At 45.1% G+C, this 22500-nt stretch overlaps 2 protein-coding genes across 2 annotated transcripts in view; both read right to left on the bottom strand.

Annotated features, from left to right (window-relative positions):
- The window catches only part of LOC308382336 (solute carrier family 12 member 3-like), a gene marked incomplete at both ends in the record, with an annotated part of 15874 nt that extends 2470 nt beyond the window's left edge, over positions 1-13404 (bottom strand). Inside the window, 20 exons of the mRNA XM_080860058.1 lie at positions 135-215; positions 1352-1434; positions 2885-2991; positions 3646-3777; positions 4103-4214; positions 5780-5879; positions 6619-6774; positions 7298-7399; positions 7640-7763; positions 8019-8126; positions 8726-8886; positions 9453-9537; positions 9840-9970; positions 10258-10369; positions 10815-10925; positions 11040-11179; positions 12173-12268; positions 12512-12587; positions 12671-12820; positions 13057-13404. Of these exons, the coding sequence (XP_080716184.1) occupies positions 135-215; positions 1352-1434; positions 2885-2991; positions 3646-3777; positions 4103-4214; positions 5780-5879; positions 6619-6774; positions 7298-7399; positions 7640-7763; positions 8019-8126; positions 8726-8886; positions 9453-9537; positions 9840-9970; positions 10258-10369; positions 10815-10925; positions 11040-11179; positions 12173-12268; positions 12512-12587; positions 12671-12820; positions 13057-13404 (2515 nt within the window). The remainder of the gene's footprint in view (positions 1-134; positions 216-1351; positions 1435-2884; positions 2992-3645; positions 3778-4102; positions 4215-5779; positions 5880-6618; positions 6775-7297; positions 7400-7639; positions 7764-8018; positions 8127-8725; positions 8887-9452; positions 9538-9839; positions 9971-10257; positions 10370-10814; positions 10926-11039; positions 11180-12172; positions 12269-12511; positions 12588-12670; positions 12821-13056) is intronic.
- An 8664-nt stretch (positions 13405-22068) lies between these two features.
- Positions 22069-22500, bottom strand: part of ltb4r (leukotriene B4 receptor) — a gene marked incomplete at both ends in the record, with an annotated part of 5908 nt that continues 5476 nt past the window's right edge. Inside the window, one exon of the mRNA XM_080860135.1 lies at positions 22069-22488. Within this exon, the coding sequence (XP_080716261.1) occupies positions 22069-22488 (420 nt within the window). The remainder of the gene's footprint in view (positions 22489-22500) is intronic.

Raw genomic sequence — 22500 nt, 5'->3', positions numbered from 1 at the left:
TCTTACACAGCTAAATAATAATAAATAACAATTAATAAATAGATTCATAAATAGAGCATATACTGGTCAGCACTCAGCAGTGATGGTCTTAATCTGTTAATCGGAGATCGACACGTAGGACTGAGATGCGGTACCTGAAGGAGACGGTGCTGTGGAGCCAGTGTCATCGTTGCACTGTTGCCGGGGCGACTCGTCTGGTTCAAAGGCAGCATTATCTGAAGAGCACAGAGAACAGCAGGCATTATCTGAAGAGCACAGAGAAGAGCAGGTATTTGGTTCTAAGGCAGCATTATCTGAAGAGCACAGAGAACAGCAGGTATCTTTGATCTGGTTCAAAGGCAGCATTATCTGAAGAGCACAGAGAAGAGCAGGTATCTTTGATCTGGTTCAAAGGCAGCATTATCTGAAGAGCACAGAGAAGAGCAGGTATCTTTGATCTGGTTCAAAGGCAGCATTATCTGAAGAGCACAGAGAAGAGCAGGTATCTTTGATCTGGTTCAAAGGCAGCATTATCTGAAGAGCACAGAGAAGAGCAGGTATCTTTGATCTGGTTCAAAGGCAGCATTATCTGAAGAGCACACAGAAGAGCAGGTATCTTTGACATGAACTGATCTACAATGCTGTTGTTGGCAATTAAGGCTTAATGTTGATAATAATGACAGTGCCTTGGGTAATGAAGTTACCAAAATATTTACAAGCGCTTATAGCTTTGTGGCTTTGTGGCTTCTGTGTCGGACACCAAAATATTGGCACCCTTGCACTTCTGACAAATAATGCACCACTACTCCCAGAAAAGTGTTGCAATTACAAATGTTTTTGTATTCACATGTTTATTTACTTAGTTCGCATTGGAAAAACACAAAAAATCTGAGAAATAATGCTAAATCTGACTTTATTCCACATAAAACTCAAAAAAGGGCCAGACAAAATTATTTACCCTGAAGACACAGAACCTTCAGTCATGTGTTATTGATGTAAGAGTAAGTGATTATTCATCCATCCACCACATGCCTTGATTCCATGCAGTCCCAGATTACTCTGGCAGGGACTTCCCATTAGCAGCTCCAGTCCAGTGACAACACCGTCATTAAAACCCATTTAGCCTGCAGAGCCAACAGCCTTAATGTACCCTGTCACCATAGACACACACACACACACACACACACACACACACACACACACACACACACACACACACACACACACACACACACACACACACACACACACACACACACACACACACACACACACACACACACACACACACACAGGCGAACAGTGCGATCCTTAAAGTACCCGTCTGTCACCATAGACACACGTTTGCAAAGGCGACCAGTGCGATCCTGACCTTCACATAACATCTCTTCGGTGATGTCAAGGCCGTCCATCATCCTCAGAATGCACACGCCATAGTTTGCGTCGAACGTATCACTAGAACAATGGAGGGAGCAAGGTTAAGATAAGACTGAAGATAAAGAGAAAGGACATGTACAAATAACAATGGGATCAGGAGGATGGAAAATCGATATTAAGGGCACTTTAAGACGTTTAATAAATAATTGCTTGACCTACATGTCGATACTCAAACCCAGACACACTCCCTAACAGGCAAGCACACAAAGTCCCAGCCAAAATCAAACTCATGTTAGTAAGGAATTAACAAATGTTTCAGATCAAATCCATCCGGCTGAGCTGAACTCAACTCAACACAAAAACAAGTGTCTGAGAAGTGTGGGTAAAATCAAGGGCAAGCTACAAGACAATCAATATTTCAGAACCTAGATACTCACTAGAATGTAGTGCTCACATACTCACTAGAATGTAGTGCTCACATACTCACTAGAATGTAGTGCTCACATACTCACTAGAATGTAGTGCTCACATACTCACTAGAATGTAGTGCTCACATACTCACTAGAATGTAGTGCTCACATACTCACTAGAATGTAGTGCTCACATACTCACTAGAATGTAGTGCTCACATACTCACTAGAATGTAGTGCTCACATACTCACTAGAATGTAGTGCTCACATACTCACTAGAATGTAGTGCTCACATACTCACTAGATAGTGTTCACATACTCACTAGAATGTAGTGTTCACATACTCACTAGAATGTAGTGCTCACATACTCACTAGAATGTAGTGCTCACATACTTACTAGAATGTAGTGCTCACATACTCACTAGAATGTAGTGCTCACATACTCACTAGAATGTAGTGCTCACATACTCACTAGAATGTAGTGCTCACATACTCACTAGAATGTAGTGCTCACATACTCACTAGATAGTGTTCACATACTCACTAGAATGTAGTGCTCACATACTCACTAGAATGTAGTGCTCACATACTCACTAGAATGTAGTGCTCACATACTCACTAGAATGTAGTGCTCACATACTCACTAGAATGTAGTGCTCACATACTCACTAGAATGTAGTGCTCACATACTCACTAGAATGTAGTGCTCACATACTCACTAGAATGTAGTGCTCACATACTCACTAGAATGTAGTGCTCACATACTCACTAGAATGTAGTGCTCACATACTCACTAGAATGTAGTGCTCACATACTCACTAGAATGTAGTGCTCACATACTCACTAGATAGTGTTCACATACTCACTAGAATGTAGTGTTCACATACTCACTAGAATGTAGTGCTCACATACTCACTAGAATGTAGTGCTCACATACTCACTAGAATGTAGTGCTCACATACTCACTAGAATGTAGTGCTCACATACTCACTAGAATGTAGTGCTCACATACTCACTAGAATGTAGTGCTCACATACTCACTAGAATGTAGTGCTCACATACTCACTAGAATGTAGTGCTCACATACTCACTAGAATGTAGTGCTCACATACTCACTAGATAGTGTTCACGTAGTCCTCCAGGCTGTAGGGGGAGCACTCTCTCCAGTTTGTCTTAAACCCCATAACCAGGGTGTTGGGCTTCAGTTTACCCAGACCTGTGGCCTATAGTAAAAAAAAAAACAGTCAATATAAGTACATTAAAACATGACAAAAGTGTTGTTATGTGTCCCTCATTTTTATAATAAGAATAATAAATATCTAAAGCCATTCTTTGTTTGACATATGTGAGGGAACTTGAGTGTTACTGATTTTAATACCACTGTTCTCAGAACATATGATGATGTATCCCTATTTTCAAACAAGACAACAAAGCCTCAGCTTCTGTTCGTTACTGACATACAGTACACACACTCACACACACACACACACTCTCGCACACGCACACGCACACGCACACGCACACGCACACGCACACGCACACGCACACGCACACACTCACACACACACACACACTCACACACACACACACACTCACAGCTATGGCGAAATAAAACATTTTTAATCAATAACTTCGTGTTGAAATGTTAATTTGTTGACGGTAAAATTGTTTTATAAAAGCAACATAGCACTCGTGGGAGTGGGGTAGGTAAGGGATAATCCTACGCCATTTGGCCTGCGGCCTCGGTGGCTACGGCCGAACACCACCTGTGGGATCATCCCTTACCTACCCCTCTCCCACTCTTGCTATATTGCTTAAATATAGTTTTGTCCAGACACAGAGTCATGTTTTGTTTTTATATTATTATTATTATTCACCTGCATAAGTGTCCGCGCCCCGTCTCTCAGACTCTCTCCATTCAGCAGAGTGTAGAAGGAACGAACCTTTCGGCAGTTGAGCCATTTCACAAGACTGTCAGTACTGCGCTGTGTAAGAGCCGTCTTATCCTCCTTGGAGTGAGGGAGAGAGAGAGACAGAAAGAGAGAGAGATAGAGAGAGCGAGAGAGGAAAGAGAGAGAGGGGAAAGAGACAGACAGAGAGAGAGAATTAGGAAGAGAGAGAGAGAGAGAGAAAGGTAGAGAGAGCACATGTTTCATCAAGTCATATAGCAGTGGAGGGGTAGATGTAGTTGATGGATCTGTCTTATGTAATGCAAAGGCCTCCCTTTCAAGAAGCATTCCCTTTGGGCCTACCATGAGGATGTCTCCACAGATCATCAGACTGATGTTCTTACCATGAGGATGTCTCCACAGATCATCAGACTGATGTTCTTACCATGAGGATGTCTCCACAGATCATCAGACTGATGTTCTTGGTGAAGGAACCCACAAAGTCCACCAGCGCCGGACGGAGATGAGGAGGCCCTGTCAGCACCAGACACTGGGGCCTAAGAGGAAAGGCACAGAGTCAGTGATTACTAGTTACAGACGACTCACTCACAGCTCAGAGTCAGTGATTACTAGTTACAGACGACTCACTCACAGCACAGAGTCAGTGATTACTAGTTACAGACGACTCACTCACAGCTCAGAGTCAGTGATTACTAGTTACAGACGACTCACTCACAGCACAGAGTCAGTGATTACTAGTTACAGACGACTCACTCACAGACACTGGGGCCTGAGAGGAAAGGCTCAGTGTCAGTGATTACTAGTTACAGACGACTCACTCACAGACGTCTCATTCACAGACACTGGGGCCTAAGAGGAAAGGCTCAGAGTCAGTGATTACTAGTTACAGACGACTCACTCACAGCACAGAGTCAGTGATTACTAGTTACAGGCGACTCACTCACAGCACAGAGTCAGTGATTACTAGTTACAGACGACTCACTCACAGCTCAGAGTCAGTGATTACTAGTTACAGACGACTCACTCACAGCACAGAGTCAGTGATTACTAGTTACAGACGACTCACTCACAGACACTGGGGCCTGAGAGGAAAGGCTCAGAGTCAGTGATTACTAGTTACAGACGACTCACTCACAGCTCAGAGTCAGTGATTACTAGTTACAGACGACTCACTCACAGCACAGAGTCAGTGATTACTAGTTACAGACGACTCACTCACAGACACTGGGGCCTGAGAGGAAAGGCTCAGAGTCAGTGATTACTAGTAACAGACGACTCACTCACAGACACTGGGGCCTAAGAGGAAAGGCTCAGAGTCAGTGATTACTAGTTACAGACGACTCACTCACAGACACTGGGGCCTAAGAGGAAAGGCTCAGAGTCAGTGATTACTAGTTACAGACGATTTACTCACAGCACAGAGTCAGTGATTACTAGTCACAGACGTCTCACTCACAGCACAGAGTCAGTGATTACTAGTTACAGACGATTTACTCACAGACGTCTCATTCACAGACACTGGGGCCTAAGAGGAAAGGCTCAGAGTCAGTGATTACTAGTTACAGACGATTTACTCACAGCACAGAGTCAGTGATTACTAGTCACAGACGTCTCACTCACAGCACAGAGTCAGTGATTACTAGTTACAGACGACTCACTCACAGACGTCTCACTCACAGACACTGGGGCCTAAGAGGAAAGGCTCAGAGTGAGTGATTACTAGTTACAGACGACTCACTCACAGACACTGGGGCCTAAGAGGAAAGGCTCAGAGTCAGTGATTACTAGTTACAGACGACTCACTCACAGACGTCTCACTCACAGACACTGGGGCCTGAGAGGAAAGGCTCAGAGTCAGTGATTACTACTCGCAGACGATGTACTCACAGCTCAGAGTCAGTGATTACTTTTCACAGACGATTTACTCACAGACACTGGGGCCTAAGAGGAAAGGCACAAGAAGCCAGAGGTTGGTGCGGTTAGTGTTATTTTCTTAAATCTATCGTCCCATTGTCCTGAGTATGACTAAGACTCACAATAACACAGTTTGTAGCCAACAGCTTCAGTCCAGACTCTAGCTAAATGCTTTTGCTAAAGTCACCTGTAGTTCTTGACGTGGTCCTCCACCCCTGACAGAGACACTGAGTAGGACAGAGCCATCTTGTAGGTGCTAGCCTGCACAGACGAACCCCAGTTCACCTCTGCATGACAAAACACATTGGGAACATGTTACCATATTAGACATATTAGATCTACTGCCATATTCAACTAAACTTTTTGTTTTAATCAAATTCAAATCAGGCAATTCCACCTGAACAGACATACACCCAAAAGTCCACAAACTAAATATTAACTTGTTTCTCCATCTTTAATGCTTGGTGTTGGGAGAGGGGTCCGAAGATCTACTGAGCCATATATAGGTTAACTAAACTTAAACGTGTACATATATATATATATATAGTTATATACCTATAAACACTCAGCATACAGTACACAGTACATACATAACACGTATATCAACTCTTCAACTTCTCCAGGTATTCAGTAATCTCTCATTCAAATCTTTGACCAGCCTTTTGTGCCCAAGCTCACCTGGCTTCTTACAGGTGACAGGAGGAGGAGGATGATGATGAAGGAGCTCACCTGGCTTCTTGTAGGTGACAGGAGGAGGAAGAGGCTGAAAGAGCTCACCTGGCTTCTTGAAGGTGATGTAGCCCAGGTGGATGAGGAAGAGGAAGAGTCTGAAAGAGCTCACCTGGCTTCTTGTAGGTTACAGGAGGAGGAGGAAGAGGATGAGGATGAAAGAGTTCACCTGGCTTCTTGTAGTTGACGTAGCCCAGGAGGAAGAGGAAGAGGAAGAGGAAGAGGATGAAGGAGTTCACCTGGCTTCTTGTAGGTGACGTAGCCCAGGAGGAAGAGGAAGAGGATGAAAGAGCTCACCTGGCTTCTTGTAGGTGACGTAGCCCAGGAGGAAGAGGATGAGGCTGAAGGTGATGAGGGCAGCCCACCAGGTCAGCAGGAACATCAGCACCACGGAGATGATGGCCCCAAAGAGTGCTGTCCAGTGGTTGTAGAACCGAAATGAAGGCCTCCAGCCTGTGTGTTTGTGTGTGTGTGTTTGTGTGTGTGTGTGGGGGCAAAGTCATGAGTCATGCAGCAGATTTTGAAAACATTTACAGCATATGATTTAACGTGTTACTTACCAAGTCACTCATAACCGAGATACTAGCAATACTTGTAATCACAGGTTGGCAAAATTGACTGTCAAAATGACATTATTCTTTTATATATGTGTTGTTGTAGAAGTCGCTGCAATAACTATATGTATTAGTAGTTTCAGTAGATGATCCAGAAATAATGTCAGTAATACAGGAATATAGTCTTATTTTCACACTGATAGTTGACCAAGACTAAAACATTTCACTATCTGTGGGAGTGTAGTTCAGCTTCAAATATTTGATTACTTTACGTGTTATTTGGACAAATTTGCTAGGGTTAGTTTTCTGTAAAAGCGTCCTGCTATCTTTTTCTGTGATTCGGTGGGTTTGCTGTGCTTTGGCACCCCTGATCTTTGTCATCTGAACTTCACATCTGTTGTTGTGATACTTCTACCACTCACCTGGAGAGTTGGTGATGGAGGCGTGGAAACAACTGAAGTTGATGAGAGCGTAGGAGCAGAGGAAGAAGTTGGAGATGAGAGGGGCAATGACATCTAAGGACCCTGAGAAAAAAGAGAGAGAGAGAGAGATAAGTACACTACACTTAACAACACTCATGTTGATAAAAAGAGAGAGAAAGAGAGATAAGTACACTACACTTAACAACATTCATGTTGATAAAAAGAGAGAGAGAGAGAAGTACACTACACTTAACAACATTCATGTTGATAAAAAGAGAGAGAGAGAGAAGTACACTACACTTAACAACACTCATGTTGATAAACTGCCATGCTGAAACTCACCAATCAGAATGAAGGCCAAAGCAATGAAGTAAGTCAGAATATAAGCACGTAAAGGCTCATCATTCTTCCCATAACCCTTTGCAAAAAAGCCGATATAGGGGTATATCTTGTCTCTGCAAAGACACTGCGACAAAAAGAAAAAGAGAGACAAGATTTTGTACTAAAACATAACGTAGAAAATACATTGGCTGTTGAGAACTGATGAATGTACCGTAGATATAACCAATATATTTCCAATATTTATGGAGTGATTTAAATCATGTTTGGTAGTGGAATATCTTTGACCAGTGACTAACCGCATGCTACTGAACACTAATCCTGGCAAATTATAAACATTTTATTGTTTAACATAACGAAGATGAATTGGAGAGACGCTCACCTGGAACACCTTGGGGGCAGAGACCAGAAAGGCCAGAGCAGAGGACAGACTGGCAGCAAAGATCCCGGCAAGGATCAGAGGTCCGAAACCTGACACCAGCCTTAGCACCTGAGAGATGGAGAGATAGAGAGATAGAGACGCTATGTACTCGTGAAAGCCTGACGGACATATTTTATCAGTGAGTTATCAGGACTTTGGGTTGTTGATGTAAGGTTGGACTAATGAGGTCATAGAAATATCTAGATATGGGTCCCTCTGCACAGACACTGTCTTAATACAGTATTTGTCCAAATGTATCTGCCTCAAAAGTATAAAATAAAATACAAATTTTTCAGACTTCCTAAGAAGTCATTCATTGCGACTTTGAAGTCACACCACCATACTATGCTTTTTTTCATGTAACCTGAATACTTTAGATAGTATTAATATTAAGTAGTCACATTACATTTAGATTGTGTCATTAGTATGTTCTTAAAAGCGTAATGAAGCAAACCAAAGTTTACAGTCCTTAAAGTCAGAGAGCAGGGTACAGCCCCGGTGTGTACCTGTCTGTTCTGTGCATTCAGTCCGCTCCGTGTAGGAGCTGTGAGTGTGTGTGTGTGTGTGTGTGAGTGTGTGAGTGTGTGTGTGTGTGTGTGTGTGTGTGAGTGAGTGTGTGAGTGTGTGTGTGAGTGTGAGTGTGTGTGTGAGTGTGTGTGAGTGTTCACCTGTCTGTCTTGTGCAAGGCCGTACTTGCAGTCCGCTCCCTGTGTGCAACGAGTGAAGTTCCAGCCGAAGCCACAGCCCAGCCCCTCACACACACCAGACACATTCAGCAAGGGCACGCTGTCGTTCAGGTCCCCAGTGGCATCACGGATCACACACGAGCCTGAAGAGGAGATGTGTGTGTGTGTGTGTGTGCGTGCGTGTGCGTGTGTGTGTGAGTGTGTGTGTGTGTGTGTGTGTGTGTGTGTGTAAATGTATTTGTGTCAACAACAAAAATCATCCAAAAACATATTTGGCTTGTTTTGAATCGTACTCAGCAATACAAAAAAAAAACATATATTTCCATGGAGATGTATGTACTCACACACACACACACACACCTCCATGCAAACATAAAATAATTATGCAATTATTTGTGCAATTATATGTGCATTCACCTTCCACCTTTTCTGCCTATATGTTTAACTCCTCAGACATGCAGACCAACTTTGAACGCTGCCACAGTTGCATCACGACAAACTGTGGTTTCCTGAAGCACACATAGTTCTCCTCGAGTGTGTGTGTGTGTGTGTCTGTGTGTGTGCGTGTGTGTGTGTGTGTGTGTGCGTCCTTGTGTGTGTGTGTGTGTGTGTGTGTGTGTGTGTATGTGTGTGTGTGTGTCCGTGTGTGTCCGTGTATGTCAGTGTGTGTGTGAGCTTCCATGTGTGTGTGAGAGAGTTCTCCTCTTACCCACGGTTGCAGAGATGGCCAGATAGCTGAAGGTGGTGAAGAGTATGGCCATGAGAGTTCCCTTGGGTATAGCATGCTCCGGGTCCTGTGCAGAATCACAGAAATATGAGAAAGGGTTTGGAAAAGACAAATAGACGAGAGAATAAGATAGATCATATTTATGAATTAATTAGTTATACGTCACTGGATCAAACAGAAAGCACGGAAGGCCATAGGCACATTCACAGTAAATCTACAGTACACAGTGGTGAAAATGATATTTGAATCAAAATATTAGTAGAGGCTTTATTCTAGTGATTTGCTAACGGGTACCTTTAGTCGAGTGATTTGCTAACGGGTAGTTTAGTGATTTGCTAACGGGTAGTCTAGTGATTTGCTAGCGGGTACCTTTAAGTCTCCAGAGATGTTGGCCCCAGAGAGGATGCCAATAGCAGAGGGGAAAAAGATGGCGAACATGTCAAAGAAGACACTACTGTCACTCCTCGTATCCGGCAGCAGGTTGTCTATGAATATCTCCCCTGGAACAGGAAAACACCAGAGGTGAACAAACCCCCAGTCGGCATGCAGCCGCAGAGAATTAACTGCTAGCATTTATTATGTAAAAGGGTACATGATCGAGATGAACAGAAAGAATGACTATGTTCAGAGAACTCTTGTCCAAATGAAACTGTTTATTTTTCTTTTTCAAAATGTGCTAAGAATAATAGCTACGTAAAACAATAAAAACTAAGGTAAATTAAGGTAAAAATAAAATACATTTAAATGGATGTAAATTGGCATGTGTTTGTTCGGTTGTCACACATACTGCGATAGCTGAAGAAACCCTGCGCTTGTTTTTCAGCTGTGGGAGGAAGAAAGGTGCCAGCAAAGTAGTTGGCAAAGGTCACCATGAGCACCAGGAAGAATAGGATCTGAGTCTGGGAGAGAGAGAGAGAGAGAGAGAGAGAGAGAGAGAGAGAGAGAGAGAGAGAGAGAAGGAGAGAGAGAGAGAGAGAAGGAGAGAGAGAGAGAGGTAGAGAGAGAGAAAGAGGGAGGGAGAGAGAGAGAGAAAGAAGGAGGGAGAGAGAGAGAGAAAGAGGGAGGGAGGGAGGGAGAGAGAGGGGGAGAGGGATATAGATAGAGAGAGAGAGGGAGAGAGAGGGGGGATGAGAGAGGGAGAGAGAGAGAGTGATAATTATGAGATAGATAATAATGGATACAAAAACTAAAACTAGTTAACAAAATTCGGGGAAAGCTACTATTGTAGAAGGAGACATAACTTACTACAACTAATAACTACAACTTACTTATCCGAATTTGATCCTTATTAAATCTATTCAAGACTGACGTCAACATACATACATGCCCCTTGAGAGGCATTACCTTAGCTTCCCACTCCATTCCAGCCAGTGAGATGAGGAGCAGCAGGGTGACTGTGATCGCTCCAACGATGCGCACGTCATTGAGCTCGTCCACCATGATGACATCATACTCCTGTGGAAAACACAAGGCGATAAATACACCTCTGGTGTCACGTTTGTAGTTTAAGTCTTGTTTATCTAGAACTGGTTCCAATCTCTTTCAAGTGTGTCCACAGGCGTCTCTCACTTTGAGAAGGTCCCGGACAGTCTCAGCGAAGCCGATGGTGTTCAGAGAACAGGCCAGGGCGTTGGCGAAGGAGAAGACTACCCCAATGGGACCCCCCATCTCAGGGCCCAGGGTACGGGAGATCATGAAGTAAGCGCCCCCTACGGGATAGAGGAGCGGACTGCATTTATTTTACAATTCTCCCATTCTCTTGAGGTTTTAACACAGTATATTAAAAATATGTGTGTGTGTGTGTGTGTGTGTGTGTGTGTGTGTGTGTGTGTGATTATGTATGTGTGTGTGATTATGTATGTATGAGAGAGAAAGAGAGTGGCAGAGAGAGAGAAAGAGAGAGACAGAGAGAGAGAGAGAGAGAGCGAGAGACCAGTACATCACAGTCAGACAGCAACATAAGATCTGAGGTATGTTTCACCTGACTTTACCCTCCCATTGGTGGAGATGGCAGACACAGAGAGAGAGAGAGAGAGAGAGAGAGAGAGAGAGAGAGAGATCTGAGGTATGTTTCACCTGACTTTACCCTCCCATTGGCGGAGATGGCAGACACAGAGAGAGAGAGAAGAGAAAGAGAGAGAGAAGGAGAGAGAGAGAGAGAGAGAGATCTGAGGTATGTTTCACCTGACTTGACCCTGCCGTTGGTGGAGATGGCAGACACAGAGAGAGAGAGAGAGAGAGAAGAGAAAGTGAGAGAGAGGGAGAGAGAGATCTGAGGTATGTTTCACCTGACTTTACCCTCCCATTGGTGGAGATGGCAGACACAGAGAGAGAGAGAAGAGAAAGAGAGAGAGAGAGAGGAGAGAGAGATCTGAGGTATGTTTCACCTGACTTGACCCTCCCGTTGGTGGAGATGGCAGACACAGAGAGAGAGAGAGAGAGAGAGAGAGAGGGAGAGAGAGAGAGAGATCTGAGGTATGTTTCACCTGACTTTACCCTGCCGTTGGTGGAGATGGCAGACACAGAGAGAGAGAGAAGAGAAAGAGAGAGAGAGAGAGGAGAGAGAGATCTGAGGTATGTTTCACCTGACTTTACCCTCCCGTTGGTGGAGATGGCAGACACAGAGAGAGAGAGAGAGAGAGAGAGAGGGAGAGAGAGAGAGGGAGAGAGAGAGGGAGAGAGAGATCTGAGGTATGTTTCACCTGACTTGACCCTGCCGTTGGTGGAGATGGCAGACACAGAGAGGGCCGTTACTGAGGTGATGAGCACGGACAGGAGGATGATCACCCAGGTGAGAACTGCATGAGGAAGGGAGCACTACCATTTAATAAAACACACAGCGTTTACTTCCTTTTAATAAAACACACAGCGTTTACTTTCATTTATAAATATGAAACTTGACTTTCACAAAGCCAATGTTTTTAGGAGCATATCTTTCATTAAATGTCAGAATTAACATGTACACAGATGGGGTTAATATAAAAGTAAAAATGAAAGTAAGTCAGTCAGTAAGACAAATAAATCGTTTGGAAATGACTCACTGATGCCTGCCCGAGATGTGATTATGGACAAACGAAGAAAAAGAATGACTCCCCAGATGTTGAGCATACAGCGGATCTGAAACACACAGGAGGCGAATAGCGTCAAACGGCTCCTTATTGTGTGGATGCGTGCGTGCGTGCGCGCGCGTGTATGCTTACCATGACCCCGGTCACCCAGCCAAAGCGGACTGGCGGTTTTGCTTTCTTCGCCCCGTGTGTGCTCGCCCCATCAACATTGCCCTCCACTTCTGGGATGCCAGGCAGACTTCCGTTTCCCGAGCCCTCAGCATTACTGGCAGAATCTCCATCCTACGCAAAACAAACATTTCCTCATACCGCTCTCTGCAGGTGCCGAGCGTAACAGAGTATTGCAAGAAGGGGACGAAATGCAGTGCCTTAGAATCAAATACTTTACTAAAGCTATTGTTTGAACTTTTTTTTTACATTATTATTATTATTATTTAAAATTCTATTTTGGTGTTGGCTCGTCAATTTGCCTCCTAACAGACCTGCCGGTAAACTTAAGACCAGCGGGAAAAGCCTACATCAAAAGCCTTGCGGAGAAACTCCAGGGAGGGTCTACTACGCCGCTGCCGACCGGTGAAGGTTGTGTTGGCATAGAAGTCCAGTTGTGGCACCACGTCAATGGTACTGTAGAGGGACGGTCGTCTGGCGTCCTGCTTAGAGCCCCGACGCCCCTCGGCACTGTCCTCAGGTTCAGCCTCTGTGGAGACTTGGGTCATCTCCGTAGATCTCCCGGCGGAATGAACATCTGGAGAAGCAACTTCCTCCTGCGCAACGTAGCTCGGCGGCGCTTCTTCACTGATGGAGAAGCGGCCTTGAGGAATGATGTCGACATTGTTTGCATTTCCTTTGGACAGTTTGTGTCCCATGCTTGTGGGGTCTAGTTGCTCCTTTTCTGTAAAGACACAAACATGTAGGCCATAGACTATGACTTTTGAAAATTGTCTAGCAACAAACGTGTAAAAGTATTAGTAAAATCACAGCATCAACGAGAGATGGAGAGAGAGACGGAGAGAGAGAGAGGGAGAGGGAGAGGGAGAGGGAGAGAGAGTTTGCAATACTGAGATTTGTGACTGGAAGCTGTCGAACTTTCTTTGGGTCAAACAGGTTTTTATTGCTCGTTCGCTGGCCTCCGCATACCACAGTTCCCTGCCATCACTGTGCTGGTTCCTCGAGACCACACGGAGCTCTAATTGGCTACTTTGTGGTCGCGAGGGCTAACGGAGGATTCTAACACGGCACCCTCTCCATTAGTCGTGTTGTCTTTAGCTGATAGAATTGTCTGGAGGCGTTTGAAGTCAATTTGTCATCATGAGTCAGACATCTGCACCTCACGCCAAGCTCTCTGACGTTGCCTTTTGTATAACATGTTCATTGAAAAAAACATAGGGTACAGCATTTTACATCTGTGCTATTATTGAAAGGTAGTATTATGTCAACACAGGAACTTAAGTAATTGTATGCCTAACTCGTACATAAATTCAACAAATGCAAATTATACATGCTTGGTATTGCCTTTTTAATTTCCCTAGACAGGAGATGCAAATAAACATGACATCAAAAAGCATTACTGACTCATTTGCATCCACAAATGTGAAATTGAGTCCATGGAATAATAAACGAAAAAGAAAAGAAAAAAAAACGATCTTACTGACCTCCTCTAAAATAGTGGTCCTTTTGGGAACGAAGTGGCTGAAGTATAAGAACTCCTCACGATTTTAAAATGTCATCAAAAGATCACTTATTTATACGTTCAATGGTAACACCTCTCCTCATTCTGCTCCTCCTATTCCCCGCTCCCTTAGTGATAATGACGACTTCATTCAACACTGGTAAGTTGTCTCCAGTCAGATAGTCCACATGTCTTAAATGCGTACTGTTGTCCACGCACTTTCTTCAGAGTGTCTAACAACTTTTCTTAGATACCCGATATGACAAAGACAAACGCGTACTGATAGTGGAATAGAGATTAGAAACGGCATCTAATCTGTGAGGGATGTGACACAAGAGGCTGCAGCTCTAATTGTGCATTTGATAATCGGAATACATTGAAATAATTAATTAAATGTTTTGACCAAAGAACCGCACTGGATAAGTGCGAATAGTTGTTGTGGAAACCTGGGGTACGTATAGCTCTGAACCCTTGGCCCTGACAGAATATTGTCCCTGGTTCATTTAATTGATTCCAAATTCCCGCTGTGAGTTTTGTGAACCCTCTCCAGTTTAGGGCTCCTGAAATCATGACCTTTCACCTCACTAAGCAGGACACTTGTGCAAACCCACGTGATTAACGAGTGGCTATATTCTGAATCACATTCAGTTGACGACAGTTAAGGGAGCTGGACAGATTCCTGTCTTTGTAGGTGTTGCTAGGAATATCAGATATTTACAGCTTCATAACCACTGAAGACCGAGTCTGGAATGTTGTATTTACAGACACACATGCAGCTGAGGCTATGGCACTATTGACTGTTTATGTGGGAAATTTGCATAGATTTACTATTGCTTGGAATTTTTTCACTGGAAAGTCCAGCAAACCCAAAGCGCAGAACACGGGTTAAGCTATCAAACAGGGTCACATCTTTATGAAAAGAGTCAAATTGGATCTTTATCCACTCGACGCAAACCTCTCTCTTGATTAAACTAACAATTATTAAACATATTTCAATAAGTGGTAAAGATCCGAGGAATAGGAAAGATATACATTCTCTCCCGGACCAAAAACACAACTAAATTATTTCGATTTGACACGTCTATAATCAAACATTGTGTGTTATGTCTCTGCCATCACAAAGCAACATTATTTCTTGTGACAGTTGGTCAATATAGAACCAGTAGCAGCGAGACGCAGTGCCAACCTCTATTGTTAGCACCTCTAACCAACCGAACGCACGGATTAACTCGCATGGTGTCCAACCAGAGAGAAAGTCATTGGTCTTTTGTACCGCTGGGGCTTGTTCAGGTAAGTCTACCATTACAATTAAGGAGGCGGAAATTTAGGATATAATCAGTGTATTTGCATTTGAAGTTATGGTGATTTTAAGAAAATCTTTCTTCTCTCTCTCTCTCTCACAGACACACACCTCTCTTGTAATCTCTCTTGTTCTCCTGTATCTGCCAGGAGCTAAACTGGTGTTAAAACAAGTTTTAGAATAACTAATTGACCCTTTATATTGTCTGTGATTTATACAGTGAATTATTAAATGATAATATGTAGGGGAAAAAATTAAGGGAAGGCAATCGCATGATGCAAATTTGGCTAAAATAATGCAATTATTTCTAATAATTCTATAGTAAATATATACATTGTTTGTATCTTCAATGTAATGTATTGTTTTGTTAGCCTATATTGTCACATCTGTCATCCATCCAGGACCATGTCCAGTCTCTCTCCAAGGAAGTCTGGGCAGGATCCTGAGACAGATGTACCCGTCCAGCAGTGGATGGCACTGTTTCAGTCAAACACAGAGGAGCCAGGGGACATAAGAAGGGGACAAAGAGGAAGAGGAGAAGGAGGAGGAGGAAGGGGAGTAATGGACAAAGGCAGAGGTGGATGAGAAGCGAGCACATTGTCCTCACGCCCTTCTCCTTAAGTGTCCTCAAAACCTCCCATCCCTCCAGCCTCTTAACCCCGAAGTCCAGGCGTCAGTACAGTTCCCCCTCCCCCTAACCCCTCCTCTGATTCAGAGCTCCACCCCTATTCTCTCCCTTCATACTGTGATTTGCTCTTTACCGCCTTGCAAGGCCTACAGGGGGAGGGGCTTCTGACGGATTGTGACCTGCGGCTCCATGGCAACTCCTTCAGGGTTCCACTGGGTGGCGCTGGCAGCTGGCAGTGAAAGGGTGGAGGCGTGGCTTCAAGCAGGAAAGGCGGGACTCAACGAGGCCATGTGACTGGTCTGGGACTTCGAGCTGTGCTGGATTTGGCTTACGCCCGAGAGATGGTTGGGACACCCCCTGACACTGGGCCACTGGAAGATGTGATGTCTGTTTGCAGGTGTCGTTTCTAAGGCTAGCTTTACACGACAACGATCTGAACACAAACCGCAAAAGTGGCGTTGCGTTCCCACTTTTAATTTCGCGTTTAGACGAGAGTCTTTGGGTGGAAATCTGCATGCAGATGGTGACGCAAAAGTGTGTGAAATTGAACTTAACCGGTGTACACGTGGAGGTACTGCAGGATGTATATGTGTCCATTCTATTCCACTATGGCTATTTTAACGCGATTGGGAGCTTATTTATGTATTCATTCACTTACATTTGCAGTGTTCGTGTACATTTACATTTAGTCATTTAGCAGACGCCTTTGGCCAAAGCGACGTAGGCTACAAGGGATAGAACAGTCTAGCTACGAGACCTAGTGTAATTAATGCGCCTTCTCTGTTCTGTTTTATCTGTAATTACTCGGCTTATTTGCTGAAATGACTCCTGGATAGATATCAAGGCAGCTTGAATCTCCGAGTAATGGAAATAATCTGACATGTTTGTTGTTGTTTGGCTGTACTGCACATGGATATGATGTCAACGCGTATGCGAGGATAGCCAGCGTGAGCAGCTCAGAGCACACTTTTGCGTTTTCAACGGGAACGCAACGGTGGAGCGTTTTTAAGATTTCCACTCTGGAGGGTGTGTTCATTTTTTTGCGTTTTTAAATCCCCAAAACGCTGTCGCCATCTAAACGAAAGGCACATCTGATAAAATATTTTGTCGTTTTCACCCGGGAGCGTTGTCGTGTAAAGCCACCCTAAGGCGTTGCTTTCTGATCTGGGATCTGAAGGAGGAGGAGTAGAGAGAGGAGGAGTACAGAGAGGAGGAGTAGAGAGGAGGAGTACAGAGAGGAGGAGTAGAGAGGAGGAGTAGAGAGAGGAGGAGTATAGAGGAGGAGTACAGAGAGGAGGAGTAGAGAGGAGGAGTACAGAGAGGAGGAGTAGAGAGAGGAGTACAGAGAGGAGGAGTAGAGAGAGGAGGAGTAGAGAGGAGGAGTAGAGAGGAGGAGTAGAGAGGAAGAGTAGAGAGGAGGAGTAGAGAGAGGAGTACAGAGAGGAGGAGTAGAGAGAGGAGGAGTAGAGAGGAGGAGTATAGAGGAGGAGTACAGAGAGGAGGAGTAGAGAGGAGGAGTAGAGAGGAGGAGTAGAGAGAGGAGTACAGAGAGGAGGAGTAGAGAGAGGAGGAGTAGAGAGGAGGAGTACAGAGAGGAGGAGTAGAGAGGAAGAGTAGAGAGAGGAGGTGTATAGAGGAGGAGTAGAGAGAGGAGGAGTAGAGAGAGGAGGAGTAGAGAGAGGAGGAGTACAGAGGAGGAGTAGAGTGAGGAGGAGTAGAGAGAGGAGGAGTAGAGAGGAGGAGTACAGAGGAGGAGTAGAGAGGAGGAGTAGAGAGGAGTAGAGAGAGGAGGAGTACAGAGAGGAGGAGTAGAGAGGAGGAGTAGAGAGAGGAGGAGTATAGAGGAGGAGTAGAGAGAGGAGGAGTACAGAGAGGAGGAGTAGAGAGAGGAGGAGTAGAGAGAGGAGGAGTAGAGAGGAGGAGTACAGAGAGGAGGAGTAGAGAGGAGGAGTAGAGAGAGGAGGAGTAGAGAGGAGGAGTAGAGAGAGGAGGAGTAGAGAGGAGGAGTACAGAGAGGAGTAGAGAGAGGAGGAGTAGAGAGGAGGAGTACAGAGAGGAGGAGTACAGAGAGGAGGAGTAGAGAGGAGGAGTAGAGAGAGGAGGAGTAGAGAGGAGGAGTACAGAGAGGAGTAGAGAGAGGAGGAGAGAGAGGAGGAGTACAGAGAGGAGTAGAGAGAGGAGGAGAGAGAGGAGGAGTAGAGAGAGGAGGAGTACAGAGAGGAGGAGTACAGAGAGGAGGAGCAAGACGCAGTCTGCGCAGACAGCTAGTTTAAGGAAGTTAAAACTATGATGAACAGAATTTCCTAACACCGCCATGCTGTTCTACGGAGTAAAGGTTGCTGTATTGTAGGACTGTGCTGAAATGAAATTACTGTACAATTAACTCAAAGCTCTGCCAATGTGTCATGTTTTATTTGTTAAACCCATAGATCTTAGTGCTGGGAGGTGCTTTATTGGTTAAACCCATAGATCTTAGTGCTGGGAGGTGTTTTATTGGTTAAACCCATAGATCTTAGTGCTGGGAGGTGTTTTATTGGTTAAACCCATAGATCTTAGTGCAGGGAGGTGTTTTATTGGTTAAACCCATAGATCTTAGTGCAGGGAGGTGTTTTATTGGTTAAACCCATAGATCTTAGTGCTGGGAGGTGTTTTTACTGCATTTGACAGTTATGCATGTCACTCCATTGACTCCTGACATTTATGTTATGTCTATGACAGTCACTGCTGCTCAAACACCTCCCTTTTGACCTTTTTAACTCATCTGTCTATCTACCTATTTGTGTCTTTTCTCAGATATCTAGGTGTTCCACGGCTAGCACAGGTGTGTAGGGGGGATGGCGCCCCCTGTTGGGCGAGGGAGAGACAGCAGAGCCTGGAGGTCCTCTGGAGATTGTGGGTGCACAGAGTAGGCTGCGACGTCCTCATTCAAACCGAGAATGGAGAGAGTTTTCCAGGTAGACTCTTATTTACTTGTATTTATTTATTTCACATTTCACTTGAAAAAGGACCATTTCCCATGAATCTTCATGTGTGAGATTAAGTTGTGTGTGTGTGTTCAGGAGCGAGCACAAAGTTGATGATAATATGAGAACAAATGCATGCTCTGTTTTGAAACTATTGTCTTAATATCTCATTAAAGAGTCTCCATTAAAAAATGAAATTGTATTATCAACACTGAACCGTGGAAAAATTAAAATAAACTGTCAGGGTAAAATGTGTTCAATTGGTTTTTCAGGTGTCAAAAGAGTCTATGTAGTACTATTTTTTACAGAGAAAAACAACACTGATGATGAACTGAACACTCCCAAAGAAAAAGCACGCCTTTCCTTAAACCGACTTGTATAAATACAGTTCATTTCCCAGATCTGGTTGTGTGTAATCATGACTCTGCAATAAGGAAATCAGTTATCAGTTTGTACTTTTCTCTGAGACCACAATGCTGTTACTCAATCTCTTTGTCCCCCTTACTCTGTCTATCTCTCTCACTCCCTCTCTCTGTTTTTCTTTCTCCATTTCCTCTTTCTTCCTTTCTTGCTCTCTTATTCTCTTTCCCTCTCTTTTTCTTGTTCACTCTTTATCATTCTCTCTCCTTCTCTGAATGTTTATTGTGCCGCTTTCTTTCTCCCTCCCTCCTTCTCTGTCTTTCTCCCTCCCTCCCTCCCTCCCTCCCTTCTTTCCTGTCTTTCTCCCTCCCTCCCTCCCTCCCTCCCTTCTTTCCTGTCTTTCTCCCTCCCTCCCTCCTTCTCTGTCTCATAGCTCACCGAGTGGTTCTTGCAGCCGGAGGGGACTACTTCTCCGGGCCCTCTTATGCGGAGGGTTACGTGAATGCAGCCAGGATGTGGTGTGCCTCCGCGACATGTCCTCCAGCGCGATGCAGCCCCTCTTGACCTTCCTCTACTCCGGCAGACTGGAGCTGGGCTGGCCCTGCGTGTGGGAGCTGGCTGAGGCAGTGCTCCAGTTCCACCTCTAGGGGGCGGTGTCGCTCTGCCTGGCCTTCCTCCAGGAGAGAATGGATGCCAGCTCCTGCCTGGACATCCTTTTACATTTACATTATGTCATTTGGCAGACGCTTTTATCCAAAGCGACTTACAAGAATGTATACACATTTTTTGCTTTTTTACACTGATGTAATTAGGGGTTCAGTGTCTTGCTCAAGGACCCTTCGACAGGGAATCGAAGTAGCAACCTTATGATTACTAAAGGACTTCTCTACCTCCTGTACCAGTGTATCATCCTGGCCCTGGCGGAGGCCTATGGTCAGGGGGAGTGGGTGCAGGCGGCCGAGGGGTACATCCTGGCCCACTTTCAGAAGGTGGCGGAGGGGGATGAGCTCCAGGACCTGCCCCCTGCTCAGCTGGAGAGAGACTCCAGGACCTGCCCCCTGCTCAGCTGGAGAGAGACTCCAGGACCTGCCCCCTGCTCAGCTGGAGAGAGACTCCAGGACCTGCCCCCTGCTCAGCTGGAGAGAGACTCCAGGACCTGCCCCCTGCTCAGCTGCAGACTGCTGGAGAGAGACTCCAGGACCTGCCCCCTGCTCAGCTGGAGAGAGACTCCAGGACCTGCCCCCTGCTCAGCTGCAGACTGCTGGAGAGAGACTCCCTCTTTGCTGAGAGTGAGGTCAGTGGCAGCTCTCTGTGGGACGGGGACATCTTCGAGTCGGGTGGCTGCGATGCCAACTTCAAGTGACACCTCAAACCAGAGGTCAGCTCCTGGATTTGAACCTCTTAAACATCCAGCCATGAAGTATCACGACCACAAACATACGCACATGCATTCAAAATATACAGAATATTTACCCCAGACTCTTTAACAGACAAACAGATGGACAGCTTTTCTGAAAATGCACTCTGCCTCTCCACTGCACCCATCATAAGAAGCGACGGCATTCACCACAAAAGATGAATATAGGAAGGACATGAACGGACTTTTTTCAAATAAAGTTTATTATTCATCTCACATGCAAAGAATATCATAACTTACTATTTATCCGGAGGCCCTTTGTGTGTGATGACAGAAATGACAAGACACATGCATGATAGCCAAAATGTTTTTCTCATAAAACAAATCTATCTTCACAAATGTGTCCTATCAAGAGCATTTAATAATGATAAAACCTACACAAGACAAGATATATGTGGCTAAGCTTATACAAATGTATATGAAAAAACGTACACGCAACACAATCAAATATCAAAAATATTCACTTTCCAAAAATAGCATTTTTTTTGTAGCAAGATTAGCATATTTACACACTCCCCTCCCCCCTCCCTACACACAGAGACACGCAAACACTCCCTCTCCCTCTATCTCACTCTCTCTCTCACACACAAACACTCCCTCTCCCTCTATCTCACTCTCTCTCTCACACACAAACACTCCCTCTCCCTCTATCTCACTCTCTCTCTCACACACAAACACTCCCTCTATCTCACTCTCTCTCTCACACACACAAACACACTCCCTCTCCCTTTGTTACAGTGCTACCCAAGTAAAGGTTTGAAAATAACTTTCATAAATAACTTTTTTAAATAAGTTTCAGACTTTCTGTTAGGGAAACTGTTTTCTACCTGCCGAGCAAATAACCTTAATTCGCCTATTGTTCTGGAGTTGAATTGCTTTGCAACACGGGCAACCTGTTAGGAACCATTAATTGCTATGAGTTCATTTAAACAACATTTACACAACAGTGTGACACCGTTGCAAACGCATGGGCCGGCCTTCACTCTCTCTCTCACACACACAAACACACACTTCCCCTCCTTCTCTCTCACTCTGTCTCTCTCTCTCTCTCTCACACACACACACGCTCCCTCTCCCTTCTATTCTGCGACTTTCAGCTCGGCCGTCTTCCTCGTGTCCTCCTCCCTACCCGCGACACTCTCTCCTCCTCCTCTTCCTCCTCTTCCTCCTCTTCCTCCTCCTCCCTCTCCCTTCTATTCTGCGACTGTCATGAGAGTTTTCAGCTCGGCCGTCTTCCTCGTGTCCTCCTCCCCACCCGCGACACTCTCTCCTCCTCCTCCTCCTCCTCCTCCTCTTCCTCCTCCTCCTCCTCCTCCCCCTCCTCCCCCTCCTCCTCCTCCTCGCACACTCAGAGAGATCTTGCGGAAGATGGAGTTCTCGTCGGGCACGGAGCTGCGGCTGGTGCGTGTGCTGCGCGACTGAGAGTCGGAGTAGGTGCCCTCGAACATCTTCGCCATGAAGCCCAGGCCTGCGTCGCGAATGTGCGAGCTGCCGGCGAACACGTACAGCACAGGATTCACGCTGCTGCTCAGGAACGCAAACGCCGTCACGTTGGGACGCGCCACCTTCGCCGCCTGAAGCGCCCACTCGGTGTCAGTCAGCAGCCCGACCACCTACAGACAGAA

The sequence above is a fragment of the Sprattus sprattus genome (assembly GCF_963457725.1).
Source record: "Sprattus sprattus genome assembly, chromosome: 21".
Taxonomy (NCBI): Eukaryota; Metazoa; Chordata; class Actinopteri; order Clupeiformes; family Clupeidae; genus Sprattus; species Sprattus sprattus.
The sequence above is the reverse complement of the archived record's forward strand: the minus strand, read 5'-3'. Positions and strand labels throughout refer to the sequence as shown.